Below are 18,415 nucleotides of genomic sequence, written 5' to 3'. Positions count from 1 at the left end.
AAAAAAGGATATTGTGGTACCCATTTCATGTTTTTGGCTCCATATCCTTCTCTAAAAAAGTAGTGAAGCAACATGGGTATATTCTGAATGTGGTTTTTAGTTAACGTTTCAACTAACCTTAATTATTTATTTGTCTGTATCCCTTCCCTAATGCAACATTAGAAACACGGATAATGCAGCTTTCCGAGCATAGATAGATCAGATCGTACCATCAAAAGAATCCATTTTCGTAACATAGCAATATAATAAGAGCATAAAGTTATACAAGTAAAGAACAAATCCCAAGTTTGGTGCAAAAATGGAATTACTAAGGATACATCACCGAGGGTTCAAGCGCTTGATTTGTTGCCTATCAAGTGATGAAGAAACAAACCAGCTGCAACACTCACGTTCAAGCTCTCCACAGCAAGAAATGATCTGAAGCCTCCACCTTCCGCATCATCAGACTCTGTAACAGCAACATCATTTGGCATATTACCACTAATCCTGACTAAGTCAGTACAAGATCTCTCCACTAACGGCCTTAAACCCGTTCCTTCATTCCCCAAGACAAGTATTGTCGGACTACCGGGTAAAACCTCGTTCAAAGCAACAGCCTTTGGAGATACCGAACCACCAACCACACGCCAACCGTTCTCAGCAGAAGCTTCTAAAAACTGCATCATGTTTTTGCAGTACCTGAGTTCCATAACCTCGAGTGATCCAGCACTTGCTTTACTCACAACCGCACTTAATGGAGCTGAGTTTTTCGCGCATACAACAACACCTGTGGCTCCAAAAAAGTAAGCGGATCTTATGATCGCACCTAAGTTCTGCGGATCAGTGACCTCATCAAGAGCTACCCAAAGAGAAGATTTCTCTTCCTCAGATGAAATCGGATCTAGTTCTTTCACTTTCACCAGTTCCAAGGGTGAAGCATCAAGCACCAATCCTTGATGCGGTCTGTTATCAGAGACCATGTTAAGATCATGCTTTGACGTTTCCTTGATGTTTAACCCAAGTTTTTCAGAGATTTTCAAGACTTTCTCAAACCCCTTCTTGTCTTTCTTCTTCTTGTTGTTACTGCTCAAATCCAAACCCTCTTGAACATAGAGAGCATAGAACTCTCGTCTCCCAACAGAGAGTGCAGCCAACACTGGACTTACTCCATAAACCACTTCACCCTCCAGCCTAGGCACGCTGGACTCGGTCGCCTCTTGCCATGTTTTCCTACCCCAGCTCTCTTGCCTATTCCAGTTCTGATATGCTGCATTCCCACGTCCTTGTTCTCTTACATCATATCTATTGAACCTATTTTTGATCTCAGACCACCTAGTATTATCTGGTTCTTCTTCAACAATTCCATCATCACCATCTTCACGGGCATGACTCACCGTTTCCTCTTCTTCTTCTTCTTCAATGATTCTATCATCACCTCGGGCACCAAAAGACTTCTGATTTCTTGTTGTATCCTCCCAAGACGACCGGCTGTTAACTCTCGGCGATTGCTCTTTCGCCGGTTTATCATTATTCGCCACCCAAATCGAGTTCCCACCACCTTTCTTACTTTCTTCTTCCACTTCACTGATTCTATCATCTCCTCTAGAACGAAAAGAATCTCGATTCCTCGTTTCACCATAACCTCTAAATCTATCTCTCCTATTAGAAACAGAACCATTTCTACCATCTCGTTTCTCCCAAGAACCTCTCTGAAACTTTTCTCCCACTGGCTTCTCATCAGATTTCACCCAAATCGAATCTCCACTAGAACGGCCATCACCGCTACTTCTCTTCTCTCGGTAAGCTTTCGATTCAAATCTAGATTTCCCTCTATTACTACTACCAACACGATTGCTTCGTTTGCCAAATCTCTGAGAATCAAAACTCGAAAAACCTCTAACACATCCAGGCTTACTCAACATTGCAATCTTCATAGAATTAAGGCGAGAACTAACTAAACCAGTCGAAACATTCGTAAAGGCGCATCCTTTAGGGTTTAAGAGAAACTTAACTGGTAATAAAGACGAAGACTTTGAGAACTGGAAACAGCTTTTGACTGCCGTTTGTTGTAATGAAACCCTAATCGCCATTGGAAAACCTTGGCTTCTTGTTAAATTACAGTACATGATTTTGGGGTAAAACAGAAGAGATCAAAAAGAGCGAACGGTGGAGAAAGGTGAAATTTTTGAAACAAAGAGGGGCTATTAGAAAACGGTAGTTGAATATTCTCTCATTGATAGACCAATCTGATGAATACCAGAAAACTTTAGGGTTTAAGGGAAAGAGCAGAGGAGAGAAGTGGAGAAGATAAGAAAGATATCGTTTGTATAACCGAAAATGAATGCAAAACGATGTCGTTGTACTCTTGAACCCTTTAGATTTCTGTTTTGGGAAAAAAAATATAAGCGTACTCATCAGATTGAACCCTTTAGATTTACAAATCAATTAATATAACCCTTTAGATTTTTGTTTTGGGAAAAAAAAATGAACATTTATATAAAGATCTCGAATATATATATAGTTCTACAACATTGGCTGGTGTTCTGAATTTCCCAGAGCTTGAAGAAGAATCCAGTTTTTATTTTGTTCCTGAAAATTTTACCTTCTTCTTCTTTTTATTTGTTTAAACCCTAATTGGCAAACAAAGAAGAAGGGTTCACACCAAAAAAAAAGGCTTTAAGATTAACTTGTTTCAGAGACTTCTTCAGGTTCGAGATACTGAGAATGAGAAGCAGCGAGTAATGCTGCTCCAACACCTGAACCATCATTCGATAGAATCACTTCAACACTCTCTGAAACTTCATCTCCAAGCAACTCTTTCAATGAACTCTTCATTGTCTCGCTGAATTGAGTGTAGTGCTCGAATAGCCCACCGTCCATGGCTATCACAGATTTCTGAGTTTCTCCATCTTTTGCTGCGTCTCTTCCTATTTTCTTGAGGATTCCATAGATCCCTGCAGCAGACAAACGAGCTCCTCGGCTTGCGATGATGTTACATAGGCTGATTACAACTTTTCTCATCTTCAGAGAAGATGTAGGGACCTGAGCGTTCACCAAAGATAGTCTTTTTAGATTTCAGTTATACCTTTTAAAGTGTGAAATCATTATGTATATGAGAAAGTGTCTAACCTCCAATATGTCTTTTAGCTTGCTTCCCACAACCTTCAAATCCGGAGAAGTGTCGCTGTGCATAGCAGACATGTTCGGGGTCCTGCACAATGTGATTAGTGATTATTAGACTGCTGATTTAGTGCAAGTAACCATATCCAAGAAGTTAATTAATCAACCTTATGATGAATGGTATTCTTAGCTTAGGTGGGACAACGTCACCAAAGAAAGCAGCTTCTTCAGCCATCTTCAGAAGAACTCTACGCAAGATTTCTCCCAAATACATTCCGGATATAATTTTCTCAAGAATCTGAAATTGTTAAACGCCAGATAGAATCTTTAAGAGTCATGTCATGATGCTTCTCTAAACGAACTTAAAAGCCAGGTTCAAAGCTCATACCTGTTCACCTGGATTCAAACTCTCGGAATCTAGAGAATGGTCGTATTCTGTCAATGGAAGATGCGATGACCTGAAGTTTCCCCACTCCATGTTTATAACCTACATGGCATTACATCTAAGATTCAAGTACTGCAAAGCCTAAATCGGAATTGTTATGCTTTTGGGGAAAACACAAACCATTTCTCCTGATTTTGGAAGCAAACCATGCCATTTGGGAATTGCATGTGCACGTTCGACATAGGCTGCATTTGTGCCGGTGCCCAAAATAACAGCGACAACAACATCCGGATTAGTGTATCTACCACCCGCGAGTGTTCCAATGGTATCATTAACCTTACAGTTTACAAAGGTATAACAATATCATAATCAAATAGATTAACACAAATTTCTGCTAGCTGAAACAAAGATTGGGTAAGAGGGAAAACTCACAAGCGCTGCAACACGCATGTCCAACCCAACTCTTTCCATAGCTTTAACAAGTTCTCCAACAACATCTTCACCAACCTACACAAACAATCACCAAGAAACAGAGGTCAGAATTTCAAAAAAGCAAAGCCTGTAAATTTCTTAGCTACAACAAAACAGGGTTCATGAAGTCTAGAGGAAGAACAGAAGCTTCTGTAATGAAATAAATATAGATGAAAGGGAAATCAAGCTCAACTGTATCATCAATGGAAAAGCCCTTTGTCCAGTTGATGAGAGTGCCAGAGGACAAAGAAGTCTGCTTAACCGGAAATGAGAAAGTGAATCCTAACTCCCTTTGCCTACCGGGTGGGAGATGAAAGTCCTCGCCTTCTGTAGCGACAAACTTTGCAAGAACTTCAACGATGAAATCGAATAACTCCTGCCTCCATAATTACACAAAACACAATCAACACACAAAGAGATAGATCATCCAAGACTATACATAAACATAAAGTACAGTAAGAAAACTGACATCTGATTTCCCGGTCATGAGATGAGGAGGAATTGATTCTTCTTTGAACTCTCGTTTAACAACACGGTCTTGCTTCCCACCAAGAAGCACACGCATTACACGGAAATTTGTTCCGCCTAGATCCAACGCATAGAAGAAACCAGTTTCATCCCTGTCAAATAATAGATAGCAGCAACAAGCATTTAGAAGCTCATCCAATTACAGCTAAAACCTTTACTACTTAATTAGCATCATACCAATTACATCTCAACAAGCATTAGAAGATCCAATTACATCTCAAACTTTACTACTTAATTAGACCCCAAAAACAAACAAGTGCACAGTGAAAGTGCACACACTCATAATTCACCAAAAAGTTACATTAAATCCTCTTACAAAGACATATGGACTCCTACAAAGAACAAGACAGAAAACATTAAAAAAAAAAACAAAAAACTCTTTCTAATCCAAGAAAGTGATAATAATAATAGCCAAACTTTGGAACAGTGAGATATAAAAAATGCAGATACTATTAAGGATAAGAATCTCTAGACTCTTGCAATCAAGAGAGATTATGATTCAAAGTGACGGATCCGGATTCCATAGATTCTCTAACAAATGAGACAATCAAACAAGTGAAATATAAAAAAAAAAAAAAAACGAATTCCATATCAATCATCATAAAGCATGATACTTTTTTTTAGATGAAACTCATAACATTATCTAAATTGAAGAAACGTGGCAAACGATGTTATCCAAACTCATCTGAATTCAGATAAAAATCTCCACTTTTATCTTTTTTTTTTTTTTTTTTTTTTGTTATCTCAATCCAATTCACAAAATTAAGGGAACAAAATTGAATATTACCCAGAAGGAAGATTATCAACGTAGCTAATAAGCATCTTAAGCTTGCTTCCACCTTCAGAGGCAAGACCAGCGTGCATCTCAACGGTCATAGCATCAGCCACTTGTCTCAATTTCGCAACTGGCGTTGCACAATCCTCTTCGAAAGCTTTCAAGATCTCAATCACTCTTGCCCATTTCCCTGAGCTTTGCATTCGCCGCCGCACAATCAGCGCCGCCGCCGCACACACCGCCACAGAGCACACCACCGTCGTCGCAACAGCCACTTTACCCATCTCTCTATCTCTCTCTCTCTCCGAATACTAAAACTAAATTCTTACCAAAAAGAAAAAAAAAAGGAACAAAATTTGGCAGAATCAAAACAAGAAGCTTTGAAATTTAGAGAACCCTAATGAGAGATGAAGGATGGATCTAATCTAGTTGAGGTACGAATTTTGAAGAACACGTAAGCAGCTCTGTTGTCTGTAAACTACGAAAAGTTTATTTAAATTATTTTTAAAAAAAATTGGTTTCGGTTTTTTTAGGTTTTTTTTAATATATATATATATATATATATCTACGATGGGTAATGGAGTTTGTGTAAAGTTACGAAAGTGACCCTTTAAAAGATTTGGTTTTGGTCTTTTTCTTGCCGAATTTTGTGGAGGACGTTTTAGCTAGTTCTTATGAATTTATCGAATGTTTTAATCTCATTTTGGGTATTATCATTTATTTTACACTTTATGGAATTAAATTTTCATTATGAAAATGTATATATGTGAATATCTAATTTTAGTTAGTTTTGACTTGACACGTCTTCTTCGCTTTATATTATTAATAAAAAAAATAACGCTTGAGTCTATTTAAGAGCTAAAAGACGGCGAAATATATATAAATATAGTCATTGGTCAGCAGTCAGCACAATATTATAAGAACTCATTATTGATTTGAACACCGACATAAAATTACGCTAATTATTTTGTAAATTCTTCAATCCATTTCTGTTGTAAATCTGTAATAATTTCTTCTTTGTTTTTTTTTTAATGTGAGCAATCTTTTTATGTGTAAAAGAGGTCTTTTGTTGACCTAATTATTTAGCAAAATAAGAATTTAGTTTTTGTAAAACATTCCTAAACTACTTCCGCAAACAATATAATAATAATAATAATAATAATGATAAAATAATAATAATGATAAATAAAACAAAAGAGAGAAATCGTTGGTTTATATATTTTTTGTATTTATTTTGGTGACATCCGATAAAAGTTTGAAGGATAATTCACACACATGTTGAAACTTGTCCAAAGTTTTGTCACACAAAAAGAAAAGATTGTAACCTTCAATTGCCTGTTTTGCAAACGAACCGTCTTAAAAATTATTAATCAACATAGCGATTGAAAGAAGCGATTAGAGTTGGTGATCGAAAAAAATAGTTACAGAGAGTGGTTAGAAGGAGGAAAATGGGTAGTTTTCAACCGTCTAAAAAACAAGGCGGTTTATTTACAAATGAGACGGTTTGTTTGCAAACGAAGCGATTATATTTTTTAATTATTTAAATTTTTAAAAAATAATATTCATATTTATTATTTTCTAAAAGAATTTATAAAAATATAAATATTTTTTTCTTTGAAATATTCATATTTTAATTTATTTTTATATTATTTTCTATAATAACTTGTTTAGAATTCAACTATTTGTTACTAATCAAAACTATTATTTAATCGTTCATGTTAATATAACCATTTTTTCTAATTGTCTTTTCTACAACCGCTAAATGTTGTTATTAATTGGAGCCAAAGCTTTGTACGCTATAATGAAATGGGAATAGTAAAATTTGGGTATTGGCAAATTCAGTGGGATCTAACATCATCTGGCTGACACCTTTTTTATTTTTTGAGTGCATGTGTGTCTCTTTTCTGATCAAAGTCATTTTAGATTTCACATCAGTTTGGTACGAGAAAGCTAATATTTTGAATTATCTTATATGCATAAAGTGTTAACAACAACATACTACTCACTCTTTAGCTTTCTACTTTTTAGACTTTTTTAATACTAAAACTATGCAAAGTCCTTGTTCAAATCCGGTGGTAGTCAGTAGACATTCCATCAAAATCGAATCCAACAAAAATAATAAACATTTTTTTCAATTAAACTAGTTGGTTGTACGGAACTAAACCAACATAATTGAGTATAATTCGAAACATATTTAAGAATGAAACATATCAAATCAGCCTTAAACTATAATTTAGCCATAACTAAATAAATATGGTGAAGTAGATGGACAAAACAAACTTCATGAACAACCAGGCCAACCCGCACAACAAAGTTGAGGAAACCGTGATATATACCGGCTTACCGCCTCGGATATATATAGCTCTAATTTAAAACCCTTGTAAACAAACTCAACTAGATGGAAGCCGCGACTCATGCTTATATTTCAATAGTATAATAGTATTTTGTGATAATTCAAATAATGAATTGAACAATCACCAGAATGGTAATCCTACTTAGTGAAACATTCTGAACAATATCAATAGATTAATATCACTAAACGACGTACTAATCTATTAATTGTCAACTTATATAACCTAAAACAAATAAAAGTTCAATTTATCAACGGATCCAACAAAAACATATAAAAGCTCAAATATCAGGTTAATGTTTCTTTTTGTCCACGACACTGACAATGACAAAAAAAATATTTAAGAAAACCATTATGTGTTTGCTCGTTTTGTTAATGGAAAATTGAAAACAACGTCCAACGTTACCAATACGTGTTTTTTTTTTTTTTTATGTTGGTGACTTGGTGGCTAAAGACTAAATTTTACTGTACTAGGTAAAACGTACGTTGATGAGCATACATACCCACACCATGTCACCATCAGATTTTACTGAAAACCAAAAGCTCGCAACTATATTCATGTCGTTTTGAGATTTGAACTCGAGACGTGAATAAAATATAAACTTTCACAAACTAAAGAATACAGTAGTTTTTTTACGTCATATATGAATGTGCTGTTTTCATATTGAAAAAACAAAAAAACAGAGGCACGACAAAAAAATAATAAACTAAAAAATAGAGTTAATTTATCTTTAGTTTCTCGTACAGCGAATGAAGCTGCAGATTCTTTGGTACGCTAAGCTGCGAATGAAGCTGCATACGTTTAAAAAAAAGAAGTTAATTTATGGTTTTGGTAAGTCGCTATCAATATCATAATAAGTGGTCCTCAACTAGTTTTCTCAAAACAACGGTGGAGAAAGATGATTCTTCTGGAGTCTTACATCATTTGCATATAATAGAAGTTTGATTCCTATCTATTATTTATACATCGAGCCTCTGGTTTTAAAAACATTTTTTCTTAAATCACTATATTTTGATACTATTTTTAACCCTCCATATGTTAGATAAAAATTTGGGATATATAATGGTGGCTATTGATCGGACAAAAGTATAGATATATATAACACAACTACGATATCAAAAATTGTTTTCCCATATTTAATTACTTAAGAAAAAACGAATTGGGTAATGTATAGATCATTCAGATAATGAAAAGTGAAAACAAATATCCGAAACGTTACAAAGAGTAAATAGTTTTAGGGGAAAAAACGAACCGGATAATGAATGGATAATTCAGATAGTATCCAATTACTATCCAAACGAATAAGAATTAGATTTTAAATCAATTATTTCAGTAAGTACAAATAATTTTTTAAAAAAAATTGGGTAACTTCGATAATTAACTAATTAAGCTAGTCGAGTAATTCTAAAAACGATAGATAATTAAAAGAAAATCCGAATAATATATGATATATCCAAGGTGATAATTTTAGTTACACTTTATCGAACAGAACCGAAATACAAATGTCTAATATCTTCAGTTTATGTCTTAAGATAGTTTCAAAGATCGGCCAAAGACAAAACCGACAAAAGCTAGGCCTGAATGTTTTGATGCAGCTATACTAATCCTACAAAGTAGTATTATTTAACTTAGAGCAATCGTTCCCATCTTCAAAACTCTTCGTTTTACTGAAAGAAAAAGAACAATATACATCATGATTTTGTTTAACTTCAAAATGTTTAGTGCTTGAAAATGGGCCATGGATATATGTAATAACTAATAAACATGGGACAGTTTTGGTGTCTACGAGAGCTAGAACAAGCTAACAAACAGCATAACAGATTTCTTTTAAAAAAACTTCCATCATTTTACCCATATAAAAATTTACAAAATTCGATGTCACACAATTTTTTTTTTTTATTTATAAAGCTAGGTTTTGAATCCACGCGTAGTGTGGATTTATTTGATATATTTTGATAAAAAATATATATGATTGATTACGGTAATAAAATATTATCTCATAAAAAAATAAAATTAGTACTGAGGAAAAAAATTAAATTTCAGATACATAATTTTTTAAAATATAAAAAATCAGTTGTGTTATAAAATCAAATCTGATAAAAAAAATCATAAATTTAACTTGACGTCCAGGGAGGCAAATCAAACTGATGACCTCACATATCCTAAACCATTTTCTTTGATCACCAGAAAAACGAAACAATTTTATAATCATGAATTTAACTTGTTTTCATATTTAATTGATCGCTACCACCTATGTTTTCGTATTTTTTATTCAATATTTTTTATTCTTCATATTCTTTCTTGTCATTTTCATTGTCAAATTTTGTGTTAATTGTCATCGTAACTTTTACCGTTTGGTTATTCGTTATACTCTTTTTCTTCTTCTTCCTCGTCAACTTCTTCACATTCTTCCACTGAAAAACCTTTTTTTAGACTACCACACAACTTGTTAACCCATCAAACTCCAAGAACAAAATCATTTTTTTTTTTCCAACCTTACATTTAAATAAATTAAAAAGTGACTCCAAGATTAGTTGCCCAATCTGGAGGAAGAGAATTCACAAAAGAAGATTCAGAAGCTAAAGGTCTAAAAGAACGAGCAAGACAGTCTGCTCGGGCGTTTGACGTTCGCGGAATCTGTGTCAGAGTGAAGGAGGAGTAAGATGATCTGAGGGAATGGAAGTCTTCCAATAAGTGCGAAAATGCTGGCCAGTCGTCCGGATCCTGCACCATCGCCACCAGTTCAGCGTTGTCTGACTCGAAATTCTGACAATCAATCCCCATTGCCCGAAGAGACTCCATCGCCCATACCAAAGCATTAAGCTCCGAGTGAAGGGAAGAGGGACTACGACGAAGACTGCGAGCTCCCAAAAGAAGCGTCTTATCCTCATAAGTCCCATACCACCAACCCAAGCCCTCTAAAGGGTCGGATCCTTTCCATGACCCATCAACCTGACACCAAACAGAAACAACCCTTTCCTCCGGAACCGGCTGAGGAGTCAATAAGTTCCCCGAGAAGGACTTAGCCTCCTCCCACAAAAGTTTATCGGTTGACGCCTGATTTATAATATCAATTGGGTCAGCCTCAACTCCTTGAAAAACTTTTTTATTCCTATACTTCCAAATTGTCCACAAAATCCAGGGCAGCAAAAATCCAATACCCAAACCCCCGGAGCTCGACAAGGCCTTGGAGTATAAGAAATCCAAATTTGAATACACTGATCCGTAGGGAAACCCTGTCGAAGAAAGATGCATCGACGTTAGCTCCCAAACCAAACGGGAACGTTCACACACGAAAAGAGCGTGATTAATAGACTCCACCGCATAACCACACCGTTGACACGTAACATCACACCGTACACCCCTATGAGCGATCCGTTCCTTTACAGGGAGACAACCAGAAGCCACCTGCCAGAAGAAATGTTGAAATTTTGAGGGGACCTCAAGTTTCCAAGCTTGTGCTCGTAAAACAGTGCACGTTGGCCCAAATTCGGCTTCCTTTTGAAATTCTCGTGCTAACCTATAGCCAGTCCTCACGAAATACTTACCGGACTTAGTATAATGCCAAATCAGTCTATCCGAACGAAAAGACTTACTAACCGCCAAACTCTGTATAAGCGGGATATCCACTGGATCCATATACTCCTCTAGAATGGGCAAGTGCCAATCCATCGTAAGGGGATTAATTAAATGATTGACCTTCATGATTACCAGCATAGTCAACACATGCACCCAATTATTGACAATTTTATCCATATACTTATTTGGTTTTAGATCCACGCGTTTAGAAACTTCTCAAATCAAAATCCTTACTTGGTTTATAATATTTTAAAAACATAATAAAATATACTAATAATTATTTATTTAATATGAATCATATGATATATAGAAATATGAGTACACTATAAGAACATATTAATTATAAATAAATAATATCAATTTTATTATATCATCAAATAATATCAACCGTATCATATTATCAAATAACTTTAACCGTATATAACAGTAACCGCTTGAACCGTAACCGTATTTAAACGTAACCGTTTAACCGTTTGTTAAACGGTTCTGGTTAAGGTTACAAAAAATTCTAACCATAACCGATGGTTAATAAACCTTAACCGTGACAACCGTAACCCTGGTCATGCCTATGTATAGCTAATAAAACATATGTGTTTGTCGTCCATCTTTCTTCTTTAAACCTCAAAATTTGACTCAAACATCAAATTAAGGTTTTGCGATGTCAATCCTTCTTCCTTAGACCTAAAAATAAAAAATTAATGAAAGAATATCAACTCATCTATAAAATCATATACAAAAATATGTTTTACAGCTCATAAGAAATAAAAAGCACAAATGTAGATAAATAAGATAATTTATGTTTTGCATCAATATTTATAATATTTTAAACTTTTAAAAGGTTTCGAAATATAAAATTTGAACCTTTTAAAAATTTTCAATATTTATAATATTTTAATCTTTTAAAATTTAAAACTTATAATATTTAAAAACTTTTTAAAAGCTAAGAACTTTTAAAAATTTCAATATTTATAATATTTAAACTTTTAAAATTTTTAAATATTATAATATTTTTTGAAACTGTTTAAAGTTTTAGTTTGATCAAATAAAAAACGAGATCAAACCAAATAAAACTTTTAAACTTGGACGCCTGATAAATCAAGCTTTCCTGCTCATTCATTGTTGGAAGCATACTAATCTTATTTATACTGGTTCTGAACCATTGTCTAAAAAATTTCTAGCCGATGTGGGATATTGTGTTTAGTTCTTTGATTTCCATAAATTTAAAATTTTCCTTTTACTAAAAAATTCTGTAAATTTAAAAAATGTTAATGAATGACATGTCAAATCATGATATGTTGTTTAAAATAATTTTTAATATAGAAAATTATGTTAATAAGTGATATGTCAAATTTCTATTGATTGTTTAAAATCCTATGTGGACGGCCTTAGGAGCTTATAACTCATACTTTTTATTAGTATAGATTCAATATTTCATCAAGAAGAAATTACTGAGACAAATAATTAAATTCAGTAAGATTAAGACAGCTGGGCTCTTATTGGGCATAAGACTGTTAACTAAAAATAATTTAGCCCATGACTATTGGTATTATGATTTTCAGAGACAATTTCGACATTATTCTATTGCTTTTATTTACCATGATATTGTTTTCAACTTTGCTCTATTGGTTAAACATTTTTAATCAGAGGGCAAATTTTCTTTATTTCTTAAAACCAAAATATATTCATACTTTCTCCCTTTTTAGTTTGGAATAGGTAAGATTAATATGTTGACCCAAAAAAATAGAAGATTAATATATGCATCTTCTTTTTCTAATACTGTAATTTAAAATTTATTATAGTAGTTTTAGACTGTTTTATTGAATTTGTATTTTCATCTTTGAATTATTTGAGATTCATATATTATTGTGCTTATAATTTTCTATTATTTCTTTGATTATTTCAAATTAAATTTCTTCTAATTTTTCAACCTTGATTGGTTGGTCATATACCTTTTTTTTGTGCAAACATAATTATTACCATTCGTCAATCTCAAGAGAAGATTAAGAGGAAAAGGTCATCAACCTAATGGTTGAATAAAATAGGCGAATCAAACACAAGTTTACAACAAACATAGATAGATTAGAAAAACATAAATCATTGTTGATAGATGCATAGGAGCTCTGAGATAGAGGCTATATCATGGTGTGTCAAAAAAACTTTCACGAATACATTGGCAAATTTAACATTAGTTACTATCAAAAGATTTTGTGATGTTGGAAAAGGGTATGTAGTTTCATTGGTTGTTGGAGCAAGCCACTCTGAGATAGCTAAAAGACTTGAACATCCATACAGGAGGAGGGCAGAGCCGAGGTTCTCTCTATGGTGAAGAAGGTTAGACCCAAGGTTATCTCCCCAAGAGAAGAAGATGGGAGAGGTTGGACGCAAGGTTATCTCCCCATGGGAGGAAGGCAGAGCCAAAGTTCTCTCCATGGTGGAGGAGGTTGGATGCAAGGTCTCCTCATAAGGCAGGAGGACAAAACTGAGGTTCTATCCATAGTTGGTCATGCACTATTGTGATGTAATTTATTTTTTATTTGAAATATTTTTTGAGATAACAATTTTAGTTATTAAAAAAACTATGCAAAAGTGATTAGTAAAAAGACATATAATAGTTGGCTTAATTTGTTCATGTAGACATTTTTAGGTGGTGGTAAATAATACTCCATTTGTAACATACAATATATCTAGATGTAAAAAATATACTTTTAATGGTAACATACATAAAATATTTTTATATGGATATAAATCAGTGTATTATATAGCAAAAACAAAATTTATAAATAATGTACACTAAATTTTAATTTTAATTACAAACTTTAAACTCGCACATCGGACGGGTCATTATCTAGTAAATATATATTGTTATGTTTCACGCATTCAGTTTTATAATAGTTACTTTTTTTCAATTTCAAAACTTAATGAAAATTGAATTAAAAATCATCCATAAGATATTAAAACTTAAATTCAAACCAAAAAATCTTGTTGTACTAAGTAAAATAATAAACTACTTATTTTAACATTATTAATTAATAAACACCAACTTCTAACTTAATTTATTAAATACAAAAATAATATTATTTAATATTCTCAACCACAAAAAACATTTTCTACGCTAAAAATACTTAGAACCAAACCAATACATATCAAAATCATTAGAATTATTGAAAAAAGTTATATACTCATTGTAAAATAAAATTTTCATTATCTGAAAATATTATTAATGATTTTTTATTTCACTTTTATTAAGTTTTGCAATAGAAAAAAACTAACTATTATAAGACCGGATGAATTAACATATATAAAATATATTTTTATAATGAATATAGACATTTCGTTAATTATAAAACACCATAGATAATTTAATAAAATAATTTTCTTATTTTTTTGTTTCTAAAATTAAAAAAAAAAATTGAATATTTTTGTTGGTCAATATTGGTCAACACCAGATTCTGACGAACAGTGTACCAGAATAAGATGGTCATGATGTTGAGCAAATGTCATCGTATATAGTTAGTATATGTGGCAATGCAATACATATAATTCATATAGTTGAATATACATTTCTAAAGTTGATATGTGTGGTCATGTATTCTGGTATAGTTGATGTAGCTGGCTATCTTTTTCTCAAAATATAACGTTTTGTTTTCGAACACATAGCCCTGTTAACGGAGCAGATATCTGCTTTTTTGGGATGTCCGCATCCATATCCGTTTTATCTGTAATTTATTATCCGTATTCGTATCCAAAATATTTCGCCAAAAACTTCGATTTTGGGGATATTCGTAAAAACAAAATAAAAAATTACGTATTTTAAACTAAAATACAGCATATTTTGTATAAAGTATTTTGGACAAAAATACCAGATATCCGTATATAAATACCGGATATCCGTGAAAAATGAATATTCGTTTTAAAATTTAGCATTATCTGTATTCATATCCATATATAATAAAGGATACCCGGGAAAAAACGGATATCCGTTTCAAAATTTAATACTAGCCGTATTTGTATCCGTATTCGTTTTATTTGTTATTTCACTATCCATATTCGTATCTGTTTGCCACGAATATTCGTTTTTTGTAGCAAATTTGGATATAAATACAGATATCCACAAATATCGGATAATTATCTCGGGCCCACGGTAACACATATATTTAGGAGACTTTTAAAAGAAAACTCTTACTACTAAGAGGGGGGTATTCAACTTGATGTTTTAAGGATTTGGTAGGATTTAAATATTTTAGAATTTTGAAAGATTTCAGAGATTTTTAGGAGATTTGATTGTATTTTAGATTTTTTTATTTATTTTTCATTTTAGAAAATAAAATGTGATTCTATAAGAGGGGGCTATTCAACTTGATGTTTTAAGGATTTGGTAGGATTTTAATATTTTAGAATTTTGAAAGATTTCAGAGATTTTTAGGAGATTTGATTGTATTTTAGATTTTTTTTTTCTTTTTAGAAAATAAAATGTGATTCTATAAGATTCTGTGAGATTTTATTGGTAAACTTTGTGTGATTTTAAAATATTTTGCAATACAAAAAAAAGAAAGAAAATCTGTCGAAAAAGAAAGAAAGAAGTTGTGGGAGATGAAGACGTAAACTTGTCGAGACACCACCACAGAGTCTAAATTATGCAAGAAAGAAAAAGAAGCTTTAAGTGAGATGAATAACAGAGGAAGAAGATGAGCAAAAGGGAGAAGAAGAAGGTGGAAGACACATGAGGAGAAGAAGGAACAAGTCAATAAGGAAGTTGGGCTTAGTATTTTGTGTGTGTGTTGTAAGAAAAAATCCATGTGATCCTATATTTCAATTGTTCTCTATAGAAAATAACCAAAACAGCAGAGTAAAGGGATAGAGAGAGAAGCAAACATGAATGGAAGAAAAAAAAAAAGAAAGAAGCAAACGTGAAACAAAAAAATGTTGTGTGATGAGATACAACTTGAGGAAAAAGATGATGTGGCCATAGTTTCAATATTAAATAGTTTCAGCATTCTCTATTGTGTAATCGGACATGAGAGAAAATTGTCATAAGTTACTTGTGTTCTGTTCTAATTTTCATTGTTAAACACTTGATTATCCCATAATTGTGACCTATCATCGTGAATGTGTTTCTACGAACAGAGATGGTCTGCGGAGAGTTGCCGGAGTTATCTGCAGAGAAAGCTTACAGAACAGAGATGGTGGTGGTTTTAGGACTGTGTTTTTTTTTAATGAAATCCTTTAAAATTCCACCTCAAAGGGTATGATTTTGAGAGGAGTATTTTTTAACTAAAAAACAAAGAAAAAGTTTCTTAGAATCATTCAAAGTAGTATTTTAAAAAAAGTTGTGATATTTTGAATAACAAAAGATTTTAAGTTGGTTTTATAAACTATTGATTGAATACCAAGAGATTCTGAATTATTTTAAAGGATTTTATAAAAATCTTAATTGAATAACATAGGATTTCATAAGATTTTTTAAAATTCTTAATTGAATAACAGAAGATTTTAAGAATACTTTAAAATCCTTTAAAATGTTAAGTTCAATACCTCCCTCTAAGTTTAATTGGCACGCATGGTAAGTGTTGTTAACTATATGAACAACTTACTCAGTGTCTGATATACACAACTTACTCAGTTTATGACAAAACAGAAACATAACGAAGGCAATGTAATCAAGTCGCCGCAAAATTGGTTCACCGACAACTTTTAATCTTCAGTTTGCTATAGCAAGACTATGTAAACATTTTGACAATATAAACTGAGTAAACTAAACTATCTCAGTTGTTAAAAAAAAAGTACTTAATTTTTGTTGTAAACTAGAGAATTGAATGAAGTAATTCTCTTGTCTTATTCATTGATCAAACTCGAGGTTACATATATATAGTCAAGGGCAAAGCCCAATTACATTAGGAATCCTAAACCGACCAAGACTAAAGGAGGTGGCTGATATGTTACGGTTTTGACTCACTTTGATCCCGTTTATTTGATAGTTTTGTAGTTGTTTGAGTCCTTTTCAGGTTATAATAAGAGGCTAGGAAGCTAAAAGCAAGGATTGGAACAGCAGGAGCAATCGGAGCAGAAAGGAGTTGAATTGGAGCAGAAAAGCTGATTTTAGACCCAGGAGCACATGCTCCCGATTTCCGAGAACATGCTCCCAACTCTACGGATTCATGACGACACGTGGCAAGCATCTAGGCGCCGATTCCCTGCCTAATTCCCCTTATTTTAGGCGATCCTTTGTGAGAGAAAGAGGGCTGAGATCGCTTTTTAATAGGAAGATTTGAATTTGGATTCTTTCCTTATTTTTCTCTACTTGTATGCTATTTAACCTAGGGTTTTTAGGAGAGAGAATATACTTTTTTCTTTTTGGTTTTTGAGCGACGCTTTGGTGAGAGGGAGAAGAGCGGCTACCTTGGGAAGCATATTCTGAACCCTTGTGATTTTTATATTTTTATGCTATTGAATTTCTCATCTATGTTGGTTACTCATTTCTCTATGTCTGAGTAGTTTTCTTTGCTAGATTAGGGGTTTCAAAAAGGGGTTTCATGGGTTAGCAACAGAACACAAATAGGGCTTTATATAATCGATTGTCTTCACTAATGTTAGACTTAATGCTTAGGTTGATTTGATCACCCAATCTATGATTCTAGGTTTATCTATTCATCAAAAGTGTAATAGGTTGCTAGAAAAGACATTAGTGGGCAAATTATCCTAGACCTGCGAAAGTTGATGTGTAGGTGATTTGTGAACTTATCATTCCTGTTCTTTAATGCTTGTCTGCGATTCTGGGCTCAAACGACAGTTTAGGGTTTATGGACCGCCGAGCATGCGCTCCGGATGTCTGAGCATGTGCTCCGCGTTTTTGCACAGAATCGATCAGATAGAGTTATTGATACCACGACAGTGGATCAGTTTATATTTATGTTTGAGTTCTAGACTGGTACTTAATCTATGCCCTGAATAGTTGTTTAGTTGTTATCTCTGAAATTCCCGAGAATTACCCCTGATCTAGTGTTTTGCTTATTGCCTTTTTATACCGTTTTAATCGCGTTACTATTACCAAACAAACCCAACTTTGAATTGTCTTAGCTTGAAATTGAACCAATAGAACCATAGAGTAAAACTTGGTCTTCGTAGGATTCGACCCCTAAGTACTACTTCTTTGCTGTGCACTTGCAGTAGGAAAATAGGGTTTAAACTCTGTGTATCAGTGGCCGAATGGGCCTTATTGGCTTGGACGGA

At 33.2% G+C, this 18,415-nt stretch overlaps 3 protein-coding genes across 3 annotated transcripts; all 3 read right to left on the bottom strand.

The window, feature by feature from the left end:
• Positions 1–209: 209 nt before the first annotated feature.
• LOC104766854 (uncharacterized) lies at positions 210–2,465 on the bottom strand. Its single transcript, XM_010490822.3, has one exon. The coding sequence runs from the start codon at positions 2,103–2,105 to the stop codon at positions 330–332; it is 1,776 nt and encodes a 591-aa protein (XP_010489124.2). The 5' UTR covers positions 2,106–2,465; the 3' UTR covers positions 210–329.
• Positions 2,443–5,805, bottom strand: LOC104766855 (hexokinase-2). The gene is made up of 9 exons (XM_010490823.2): positions 5,271–5,805; positions 4,425–4,575; positions 4,149–4,331; positions 3,917–3,991; positions 3,665–3,820; positions 3,488–3,586; positions 3,267–3,397; positions 3,109–3,190; positions 2,443–3,021 (listed from the first exon to the last, which is right to left on the bottom strand). The coding sequence occupies exons 1-9, from the start codon at positions 5,540–5,542 to the stop codon at positions 2,662–2,664; spliced, it is 1,509 nt and encodes a 502-aa protein (XP_010489125.1). The 5' UTR covers positions 5,543–5,805; the 3' UTR covers positions 2,443–2,661.
• A 4,315-nt stretch (positions 5,806–10,120) lies between these two features.
• Positions 10,121–11,281, bottom strand: LOC147921047 (uncharacterized). The gene has a single exon (XM_087501351.1). The coding sequence runs from the start codon at positions 11,279–11,281 to the stop codon at positions 10,121–10,123; it is 1,161 nt and encodes a 386-aa protein (XP_087357477.1).
• Positions 11,282–18,415: the final 7,134 nt, after the last annotated feature.

The sequence above is a fragment of the Camelina sativa genome, chromosome 19, assembly GCF_030686135.1.
Source record: "Camelina sativa cultivar CO46 ecotype springtype chromosome 19, ASM3068613v1".
In the NCBI taxonomy this organism is placed as follows: domain Eukaryota; kingdom Viridiplantae; phylum Streptophyta; class Magnoliopsida; order Brassicales; family Brassicaceae; genus Camelina; species Camelina sativa.
The sequence above is the reverse complement of the archived record's forward strand: the minus strand, read 5'-3'. Positions and strand labels throughout refer to the sequence as shown.

Bases quoted from the DNA above. Each gene is read 5' to 3' on its own strand.
- LOC104766855 (XM_010490823.2), bottom strand. From the start codon at position 5,542: ATGGGTAAAGTGGCTGTTGCGACGACGGTGGTGTGCTCTGTGGCGGTG. The intron at 4,576-5,270 runs GTAATATTCAAT...ATTATTTGACAG, and splicing joins GTTGATAATCTTCCTTCTGG to GGATGAAACTGGTTTCTTCT. The intron at 3,992-4,148 runs GTTGAGCTTGAT...TTGTTTGTGTAG, and splicing joins GCTTTTCCATTGATGATACA to GTTGGTGAAGATGTTGTTGG.
- LOC104766854 (XM_010490822.3), bottom strand. From the start codon at position 2,105: ATGTACTGTAATTTAACAAGAAGCCAAGGTTTTCCAATGGCGATTAGG.
- LOC147921047 (XM_087501351.1), bottom strand. From the start codon at position 11,281: ATGGATTGGCACTTGCCCATTCTAGAGGAGTATATGGATCCAGTGGAT.